This window comes from Centruroides sculpturatus, unplaced genomic scaffold, assembly GCF_000671375.1.
Source record: "Centruroides sculpturatus isolate CEXI.00-Female unplaced genomic scaffold, Cexi_2.0 scaffold1699, whole genome shotgun sequence".
NCBI classification, from domain to species: Eukaryota; Metazoa; Arthropoda; class Arachnida; order Scorpiones; family Buthidae; genus Centruroides; species Centruroides sculpturatus.
In genome coordinates, this window is record NW_019386091.1 from 63,908 (window position 1) to 75,763 (window position 11,856).

Sequence of the window (11,856 nt, forward strand, 5' to 3'; positions counted from 1 at the left end):
TGTGGTATAAGGTATATACTGTGGTAATTCTTCAGGGTAATCCTTAAACAAAAATGTAAGACAATTCTGTCTCAAATATTTTTTCTAAAAAGGCATTTATTGAAAATAAAATAATTTTAAAGTTTATTTTTATTTTTTAACTTTTGCAATATTTTCCTATTAATTACATGTAGGCTCTCTAGTTATTGTTTTGCAATGCATTAAGCAAAACAAAATTATTACGCAAAAATTTATAAACAAACACATGTCTATTAAATTTTTGCATTAAAAACGTGACATAATGATGGAAAGTGTCCGAAAGAAAAGTGACGAATTTCGAAAATTATTAAAGAACAATACGTAGGGCTTTCAGTAATCGTCAGTAAAAACTTACTCATTGCAAAAACCGAGGATATTTCTATTGGTACAAGCAAATCTTATGAATGAAACTTTTCCTAACGAATGAACGGTCGGAACTGAATTAATACGATTTCAGAAGAACAGGTGGAAATCCTTTTTCAAAATTCTGTTTTTGGACTTTCAGTTGTGGAATGATGTAAATTTCCTAGATTGAAATAGTTCTTACAGATAGTAAAATATTAAATGGTCTCGTAATAAACTCAGTCGAAACTGTCACTGAAGTTACGTAACATTTGGAAAGAGATTGATTATCGAATGCACTTATCGAAATTTCTTAAATATGTTAAGTTTTTCTTAGTTTACTTATTAATTACGGAAAACAATCTGGCTGTATTCATTTATAAAATAATTACAAGTTTCTGTAACCGGTGAGCTTTTTTCGAATATCGAAAAAAACTGACGGTGACAGGAACACGGTTATTATCTAATATTGCATCTTAAAGATAAAATACCTTAACAATCGCTCCTACTGCTGATTTCAAATTAGTACTCAATTTGTAATGCCCGCTATTTATAGCTTGAATTAACTGGGGAAATGTTCTAGGTACGTCTTCTAAACCAGGAAATGTTAGAAATGACATCAAACATCCGCTATAGCTATATCCAAGAATAGATATAGCAAGAATCCACATGATTACGAGCAGTTTGCGACTCTGTCCAGTAGGTTGAAAAATACTATTTCCTAAATAAATAATATATTTAATTATTATTGACATATTCATTCACGTTTGAAATTGTTTACATGTTCTTTTTTGTACAGTTTTTATATAATAAAAATGAAAACATGCAATATACTAAGTAACGTTACTGTATACATAGTATACGAATCTGAATTCCCTAATAAAAAACTTCTCATTTTTCATAAGATTCATAAAATTAAATGAATAGTAAATTTTTGGGACGTTATATGAAAGTTAATAGAGTGGTTGGGGCCGACATTTCCATCACGAAAACGTATACGTCGGACGTTCAGCACCGTTTTCCTGTAAGCCTAGAAGTTTGAAAATGGCGTTTGCAACGTTAGTGGAATCATGCTCGACGTATCAAACGCCATTGTCAAACTTCTAGGCTTACAGGAAAACGGTGCTGAACGTCCGACGTACACGTTTTCGCGATGAAAACGTCGGCCACAACCTCTCTAATATGAAGTGTAAAAGAAATTCGTAACGGTTATATTTTAATAATAACCGCCCTCGAATAGTTTCCTCATGTACAATTGAAGGATTTCTGAAGCTTAGAAGTATAATTTCATATTATTTGTACTCGATCGCTTCTTGTTCTCTTTTTACATTGTTAGAAGTAGGCATAAAATTGCTTAGGAGAACTAATCGCACAGCAATTAGCTCCACAATGATGATCGATTATATAGGCTTTTATGACTATAGAGAAAATGCATTTCGGACTATCTGACATCATTCTCTTTAATTCAATACATATCCGATTAAAATATTAACAAGTTTTTGAATTACAATTAAAATATTTACAAGTACATTTGCATTAAAGTACAACGAAATAAATTTTACATGTATATTATACAAATGAGAATGTCAGGTGGATTGACAAATAATGTAATAAAAATTTAATACGATAAGAAATTTAAATAAACTAAATAACTTAAAAGTGTAAGTAACAAAGAAATAGGCCTATGTGTAAAGAGTAAAACTAAAACTGCGTATAAAATTTATCTAAAAAATAAAATTCTGTTAGTAATAACATATTACTAAAGCTATTAAGATACTAAAAGGGTAATAGGCCATTACAGGTGTCCTTCAGCACAGCTGATAGAATAAGATAGATGAACAGAATAGTGTGCTGATAAAGAAAATGCGATAAGTTTATATTTGCTATTTTTTTTTAAATTAAATTTTTACTTATATCCATTTCTTAATAAGTTTATTTATTAATGAAAGGACGTAAAATGAATGTTGGTCCGAAATGCGTTAAATAATGTATCTAATCAACCAAAATAAATACAACTAAACACTAAATCATAATTTTAAATTATTGAATTCTGATACAACTGCAGACGCAAAATTATGAATTTTCAAGAATTATTTAAAATAATTCTTTGTGCAAATTATTACTTTTTTAGAATTCCGTTTAGGTTTACCCACCTTCTCTACCTAGCACAATATCATTTATGAACAGCACCATTATATGTTTTTTCAAGCAATCAGATTTAATATGTTGATAGATAATCGTAGTAAGGTCATTGTTAACGGAATACACAAATGCTTTCTTTATCAGACATGATTTCAAAACATAAAGAGATTACAGTGTAAAATGATTATGGCGGATTAGATTAGGACCGACAAAAGGACTATTCAAAGGAAAGGAGTAAAACATTTAAACAAAAAAGGAATCATTCTTTCACAAGACTGTTAAGGTTAGAGAACAAAAAATATAGTAGAATTCATGAATATAGGATGAAATAACCGGTCTATCTAATTAAATAGGCGATTAGCTAAGCTCGTCAATTTTTTTCTGAGACGTCAATTTTGTAAAAAACGTCTAGGAAGAAACTATGACAGGAGACATAGACAAAGAGAAAGTATTCAGGTAAAGGTGGAATTCCTTCAATATGAATTTTTGTAAAATGTTTAATTACGGACCTCAGATTAAGATGACAGAAACTGACAGAGAAGACGTTTGTACCTCATATAACATACCAAAATCAAAGAATTTTTTATTGTACGTTTGCTTTGTTATATACGCAAGAAAATTTACAAATACTTTCAATGAGTTTAAAATTTCTTTCAGACAGAGATACGGCGATTTTGTAAATACGCTCAATTCAATTTAATTAAAGTCTTATTTTGTTAACATTTCTGTTTGTACAGTTTTTTTTTTTTTAGTGTTCTTGAAAATTTAATGAAACACAAAACAATTCGAAAATAATAAAAAGATCTTAATAAAAATAACTCACTGTTTTATGACAATATTATTTTGTAAAAGTAATTTATTAGTCCTATGTTGAATTTCTATAGATATATTGAGTTAATTTAATATGTATTTTAAGTTATTCCTATTAAATTGATTTACATGGTACAAAATAAAAAGATCAAACCTTTATTTGTAAATGATGAAAATATAGCCATCACGATGTTAGATAAAGAAGTCTTCCTATCGCAATAATATTTTGCACTCATATTAAAAATTAAATTGAAAACGATCACTCCAATAACAAAAGCGATAAACGTTGCAATCCAAACCTGTAAAAAAATAATAAAGAGTTTATATACACCATTATTTAACCGAAATAAGAAAAATAATATAAGAAAGGTGCCAAAAGCAACGATCGCTAATGTTTTACGTAAAATTGCGTATTTTGAAAGAGAAAATTAGTTTATTAAAAGTCTGTTAACATTTTTTTTCAATGAAGTTTCAATTTGCTTTGTTGTAATTTTTCCATTAATTTGACAAATTAAATTGTTTATCACTATGACTCGGGTCCGGTATTACGTAAGCAATGAAGTACGACTTTCTATCTACTACATTACTTAAAAAATGTGGTCAAATCAAACCACTTTTTACAAAATCAAAAACAAGTGTAGTTTCTAAATACCACTTTTGATAGCTGTTATTATGATCTATGTATGTATGTCTCTTTAATCCGACATTAAGTTCGGTAGACTATCATTACAGCTTTCAGGTTAGACACTTCTATTTAAACATATGCATTTCGGACTTATAAATGTTAAGTTCGTCTTCAGTACAATACTACAAATTAGTAAAAAACACAATTATTACGACAAAATTCCTCGCGTGTAGGTTATATACTCTTACCTTAAAAAGCATTTAAAATAGTTTGTCATGTTCTAATATTTCTATTTTCCTCGTAAGAATGACTAACCTGTTTTCTCGATCCATTTCTTTCCAATAGTGTCTAATCTGAAAGCTGTAATGATAGTCTACCGAACTTAATGTCGGATTAAAGAGATATACATACATAGATCGTAATAATAGCTACCAAAAGTGATATTTAGAAGAATATTGGAAACAAATGGATCGAGAAAACAGGTTAGCCATTCTTACGAAGAAAATAGAAATATTAGAACATGGCATAAACTATTTTAAGTGCTTTTTAAGAGAAGAGTATATGACCTACACGCGAGGAATTTTGTCGTACTAATTGTGTTTTTTAATAATTTGTAGTATTGCACTGAAGATGGACTTAACATTTATATAAGTCCGAAATGCATATGTGGAAACAATAAAAGAAGTGTCTAACGGGCCGTTCATAAATTACGTAAGGGCGATTTCGGCCATTCTATACCCCCACCCACCCCTGTGTAAGAAACCGTAATATTTTCTTTGATCCCCCTCCCCTTCCCTTCCCTATCTTACGTAATATTTTGGCATGATTTTATAAAAAGATTTTAACGAAAAAAATTTTTTATGAACCCTAAAAATCTTAGGTCCAAAATATATAATTATTAATTAGTTAATTAATATGTACTATTATTTATAAAAAGACTTTAGGTGATCAAATTTAAAAATATAAGAATTTAATAAATTCGAATGAAAAATTTATTTTAAGAACATTATTTTTTAATTATTAACAATATTACTATTATTATCATTAATCAACATCAAAATATTTATTTTTATATTAATTTTCACAAAAGACGCAAAAAACTTTGCGAGATCGACAAGCCAGTGCACGTGTAAACAGAAACGTCATACAAAATAAAACAAGAGAGAATACAGAAAAAACACATTCCGTTGCCATATTGATTACATCTTGTCTAAAGCCAAAAAAATAAACTACATGATGCTAAAATGTGCTAGGTGCACCCGGGGACTAAATAATAAAGCTTATAAAATTCTATATAATGGGGCAATACAACCAATGCTACTTTACGCGGCCTCTGCTGTAATCATGTAACTAGTAAAAACTCAGTAGCAAGTAAATTACTCTCTCTTCAAAGCCAGTTTGCCATCAGAATTTCAAAGTACTGCAGAACTGTTTTTACTAATGCCTCTCTGATAATAGTAGAGCTCCTTCCTTTGCCACTATGTACCGTAAAAAAGGTTCTAAACTACTACATCAGAACTACAAACGTCAAGGCTCAATAACGGTCTCTACTCCTATCTACGGCTGTTCATATGCTACAACGTTGCAATTACCGTACTATCTCTGATCATCATCCTGTAAACAAGGTTATTTGGTGTCATCTGCTTCCTCCATGGATAATCTTGCAGGCATCAATATCTACACAGATGGGTGCAAAAGCTCCCTTCTTGTCTGCTCAAGTATCTCTATCTTCCTCCAAACTTACATATTTTGCCAAAAATATGTTAGAATGTGCAGATACCTCCCATATACCTCCATCTATCAAGCTGAAGAAGATGCCAACTACCAAGCTGTTCAGTGGGCCACTTCACTACCAAACAAAACTCTATCAACATTTATAGTGATTCTGTCTGTCCTGAAAGTTCTATTAAATCCCAATTGCAATTGCAATAAAATCGCATATATCTAGCACAATATTAAAAATCTTGTAAATAAGATAATTTTTATATTTGTTCCTGGCCATACTGGCGTACTAGGAAATGAAAACTCCAACATTGAGGCTAAGTCAGCTGCAAAGGAAACTGACTCGGACTACACTCACATCCCTCTCTCACGTAGCAGCCTTAAAAATTATATTCATGACAACGCTATGCGAAAGTGGAATCAGTAAAAGTAGTTGAGCAGTAAAACTGGTAGAACAACACGACTTTATTTTCCTAGTGTTGAATGTAGGTTCTCATCACTACTTAGCGATTTAACGTTTGCTACTGCTCAACTACTTACTGAGCATGGTAATTTTACAAGCTACCTGAAGATGTATAACCGGGCAGAAACTGCTTCTTGCTTTTGCTGTACAGAAAACCTAGACACCGTCGACCACGTGATCTATCATTGTCCAATTTACAATCAACATACTTTATTCTGAAATTAGAAATCTTTACACTTGGTTTCAAGTGGCCACGTCCACTCGATAAGCTTATTCAGAAGCCACTGTTTGATGCTTTTTACAATTATGTTCAAAAAATATGGAAAAAAGACTATTTATAATTTCTAATTTCTAGTTTTACATTTTAGTTTTCACTAAAAGCCGAATACTAATTTTATGTTTATTTTGTATCGTGTATTTTGGTTTATGTATTCTTAGTGTTAAACATCCATAGTAGTGGTGCACTTATTATAATAAAAAACAAAAAAAAAACCACCACACGGACTTTCTCCCATGATAAAAAATGTGTAGAGCGTGAATCTGCTAGCGTTATTACTCTATCACGTCACACGAGAAAACGAGCGTTCTTAATTAATTAATAGAAACCGCCAAATTGAAACCAAATTCAAAACGCCACCACTCAACGAGATCAAAAAATAAAAATAAGAATATTACGTAAGACGAGATCTATTACCCCCTACCCCTGAGTAAGAAATCGTAAGAAATCCTTTACCCCCAACCACCCCAAAATACCTTACGTAATTTATGGACGGCCCCTAACCTGAAAGCTGTAATGATAGTCTACCGAACTTATTGTCGGATTAAAGAGACATACATACATAGAACAAGTGTAGTTTTACAATACCTCATTTGGACTTGTAAGAGGATGGATGATAAAGTACTCCTTAGTTGTTTGTCTCAAACCATTACTTGAACGTCCGCTTTGAATCTGGGCGTTATCATGAAGAAAAATGATTTTTTGCCGTCTCTTGTCATATAGCATGAAAAACGTTTTTGGTCCAGTATTTTATAATCAATGAGCATTGTGTTTTTGTATGTTTCAGTAAATCTTGAATCACTCGTTATCTCAGGAGGCCTTTCTTATGATTACTCGTGTTCTTATTCCAAGCTTCCAAGCTATATGATCTACCTTTTGACAAGCAAAAACATGATGATACTTGTGCTAATAAAAGCGGTTATGAATTTCGGATACGAAGATATTATTTTCTTTATAAGAAATTCTCTAACTGCACAGTGACGAAATAAAGCATTTTTCCGGTAATATCTTATGATCTCTTCCAAGAGTAGCAAAGCCCAACGTACTTAAAAACATTACCAAAATGAGAAGTAAAAAATATTTAAAGATATTAAGATATTCCCGTGCGTTTCGCGTTAATTCGAGGCGATCATTCATAGCTATAAAAATAACGAATTAATTCCTAATAAATAATTACATTTTATGTAATTATGTAGTTGAAAAAACAAAATTAATTTTTTAAAGTGATTAAAATGTCCATTATAAAGAATCGTGCTTTTTCGCGGTATGACGTTTTTCTTTCAGTTTCGGTTTTTCATATAATAAAGTAATTTTATAAATAAAATATAATGAATAAAGATGTTTTTCCCAAACAGCAGCGTGTGCCCAGCGTTGCACAGGCTTTTGCAGGTATGAGAGATTATCAGGTTGGGTTGGAAGAGAATAATAAAAACAATAGTCTTAGTAACAAAAATGTCTATGCATGGACTCGAATATTTACAATAATGAAACTGCGAAATACGAAAAGTTATTCGGGCTTAAGTTATCATTAAGTGGTTACTGGTGATGACCACTAAAGAAAACATATCAATATATTTAGGGGTAAGTAACCATGAACACAACACGAAACCCGAATAGTGGCTTATGATTTCTTTTGAGAGTTTAGTCAGTCCTCACAAAAAGTATTACTCTCTGAATCTCTGACAGCCTGTTTCATAGTCTATTGGAGTTAAATGTCGACTCATGCTCATGAGCACACTCAGTGGCATAAAGAACGGCTTGCCGTTCTCTCAGGGAACTAAACCTAGCGTGTCTTGAAAACTGATTCTCAGAGCCCTTAACTGTTTATTTTTCCTTGAAGATTGGCCAAGGTTTCATTATTTTGGAATAGGCATGCAACTATATAAATAAAACTTATAAGAATGAAGTTAAGACTGACAAACACAACATGAAACACTTCGAAAAATCGGCCATTCATATATAATATAATATATTACAGCGACGGCGATTTTTCTAACTTCTCTAATGTTTTGCTAATTTCCCACTAATTATTTATTACTTTAACACATACAACTAGAATTCTTTCAAGACAATTGATTTATTCTTTTGATAAATAATGCCTATAACAATAAATTAAAATACAAATGACAAAAATATTAATAGAATTGACAAATATATATCCTCAAATATAATTAAAATTACAAATTATAAATAACGCTTTACAATTGTGTTAACATGTAAAAAATCTATACGTAAAGATTGATTAACAAAGCCCATATTCTGAATAAACCGACAGAAAAAAGTTTTTCAAAGAAATGGCTAACCGGAAGGACAAGGTAAAAAAGCAAGTTTCGTTTCGAGTAACACGTAATGCTAAAGCTCTGGTCACATTACAGTCGACCCCCCTATAACACGGTAAATACGTTCCGTTCTTTATGAATCGATTTCTTACGAATCCTTGCCAATCACAGCCCGACACGTGTGAAGTTTACGGACTACAGCTGTTTGAAAGGTTTTCTTCCATAAAATTAATCTATTCTAGACTAATTCGCCTCAACATTTCAAAAATACGTATATTTTTTTTTGGGAATAATCCGTATAAACTACGCCATAAACAAAAAATTGTAGGATTACTTACCGAGTGTGCACCATTCGACATCGCCATTGCTAAAGCTTGTTTTCGTCGCGGAACAGCTCAGCAAACAGCGGCCGATTTCTAATAACTTATTTTTCTGCGAAAACTTCGTTGAACTTTGGAGACATCATTAATATAAATAATTTTTATCGCCGTTGAATAAGAAATGTTTCTTTCACAAGAAATGTATAAAATTACAGTACTGTATTAGACTTACGGTACCTAATTTACATACTGTACAGACGATAGTTCGCCTAAACTCTCCGTAGCGTGGCGCTAGACGGCGGAGAGCATATATACATAATTATAATAAAGTTACAATAAATTAAGTTAATATATAATTATATATACAGTACCTAATTTATATATAATTAATATATAATTATATGTACAGTACCTAATTTATATATAATTTATATATAATACTGTTCAGACGATAGTAAACTCAATTTACCCGCCTAAATTCTCCGTAGCTTGGCGCTGGACGGCGGAAAGTAGTTCGGCTGCCCGATGACGTTTTACCGAATTATAGGAGTTCTTTTACCAGGTTTGTACGGATACCGTCGCAATTTTTTCGCCGTCTTATAGGAATCGTAATTATAGAAACCCGTGTTATAGGGGGTCTTCTGTATACGATTTGTAGCCGCGCAGGCGACAGCAACTGCAACAAGCGCGAGTCGCGCGTCTTTTCGTGGTCACACATTGTTCGTTGACGTTGGAACTCAGAAACACGTGACCGTGTAATAAACCAATAAAATTACAGTATCTTGTTTTTGACTACTGTCGTGAGTTTGTCGACATGCTACGTTCTACTTCAGAGTATTTACGGAATTTTAGCCACATTTCTTATTAAAATAGCAAACAGTTCTTTTTCTGGAATAAATAAAACAAAAAAGGCGATTATTTTGATAGAGCTGGCGAGAATACACGAAAAGATGTGATCTTCGATAACACTAAGAATTAAACTCCCAAGGTATTCGTGAGCCTGAATAAGCTCGATCAATCTCGATTCTGTAAAAGTATTAATCCTCTAACTATCCACCATGGTCATGAACTATTTTCAATGTTGTCACTGTATGACGTGGCACAAAGGCGTTTGTTGATTGGATGCGCGTTTGCAATTGTAGCGAATAAAGCAAACTTTTTGTTTCTAGTTGCGGTTGCAGTCATGCCGGTTTTCGAGGGAGATTACAAGTTAACGGGAACAACCGTCGCGGTGGCAGTCGCCTGCGCGGCTGGAAATCGAATAGCGTGACCAGGGCTTAAGGTACAGCCAATCAGAAAGCCCGAGAGAGGGGACGTTGATAATTCAGCTCCTGAACGTCGCCCAGATCTCCGCGAACGATCAAAGTATTGAACATCATCAGAAAAACTGGAATTTCCAATCTCGACCTAGCTACATTAGCATTAGGAAAAAACGAAGGTTAGCTAGTTTATTTAAAATAAGGTATAATTTATCTAATTCTTTTAATATTTTTGTAAATGTGACGCGGCAGCCATATCTTTACTGAAAGACAATAATCGAGTAAAGAATGAATATTATTGAAATAAATAGATTGTAATAATACTTATGAGGAAATAATTTAGCAAAAGAGCCAAAGAATTCCGCCACGAATATGTAGAAATTTAACGATTTTATCAACATGACTTTTGAATGTAGGTTTAGGATTTACATTAAATTACTTTTTAATGTTGGTACTCGAAAAAAAATACAATACGTCAATAGTACAAGTTTCTTATATATACTCGCTTGACTGGCAGCTGTTGATTTGTGTCGCAATGTAGCAAATAGAGAGAAAAACAGACAGACAATTCGGTTACAGTTTCATTTACATAATGTAGATATGAATATGACATCATATGTACGTTTAAATATTCTTATACATCGACAGATTCAAATTATGATGTTGTGTTATAATATACTCCGCATTTTCCCGTGATGGGTAACAAACATTCGAACTTAAACTGACAGACTGATCATTACAGTTTCATTTATATACATATAATAATTAAATACGTTTAAGTTAATTCTTAATCACATTTATTACTGATGAAAATGAATTTCAATTTTCTATCACATGGTGATCGAAAATTGTCAAAGTACAAACTGTATGCCAAAAACCCTACTGAAGATGCCAAATATTGTTGGTGAAATACATTTAAGGGATTTATCAATGTAATAAAAGTGTTTTTCTTTGCAAAGTTGTTTCCTTTTACCTTTTTTAACTATAATTTTTATTTCATTGTTTTAGAATTTTGAAGTTATATATACTTCGTAAATCAGAAAGGAAAAAAATACTGATTGTCATGTATTTTTCTACAATACAATTAAGAATTGGATAATTAATCTGACTTCATTGTTTCAAATAGTTATTTTGAATATAAATATATTTTTCTAGGGAATTAATCACAAAAGAAAATAAGTCAAAAGTAAAAAGCTACACAAATCTCATTAATAATATATATGAAACATGTTAACGTTATTCAAATGCGATAATTGGTACTACTGTATATATTAATCAACTAGCTGTTACCCGCGACTTCGTCCGCAGAGGTTTTGCAAGCAAACCCCATTTACATTCAATATTTCAATAACCATAGTAATTGTTAGGTCTATATAACACCTACCGCTGAAGAGAATTGCCGAGAATCAAACGAACCATTTTCAATTTGATCAATTTTCTGGAGCATTTACAATCGTTCTATAATCGAACCAATATGCAATAACAAATTCGAATTTAAAACGGTTCGAACATTTTTAAAATTGAAATAGATAAAAATATTTATAACAATGTCTGAAATGTTATTAATTTAATACACCTAAGTACTCGATGAAAACTAAA

General features: G+C 31.6%; 1 protein-coding gene across 1 annotated transcript in view; it reads right to left on the reverse strand.

Moving 5' to 3' along the window:
• Positions 1-836: 836 nt before the first annotated feature.
• LOC111613538 (glutamate receptor ionotropic, delta-2-like) overlaps positions 837-11,856 on the reverse strand; it is a 17,955-nt gene continuing 6,935 nt past the window's right edge. The window contains exons 5-6 of the mRNA XM_023354885.1: positions 3,467-3,611; positions 837-1,081 (exon numbers count right to left, since the gene is read on the reverse strand). Of these exons, the coding sequence (XP_023210653.1) occupies positions 837-1,081; positions 3,467-3,611 (390 nt within the window). The remainder of the gene's footprint in view (positions 1,082-3,466; positions 3,612-11,856) is intronic.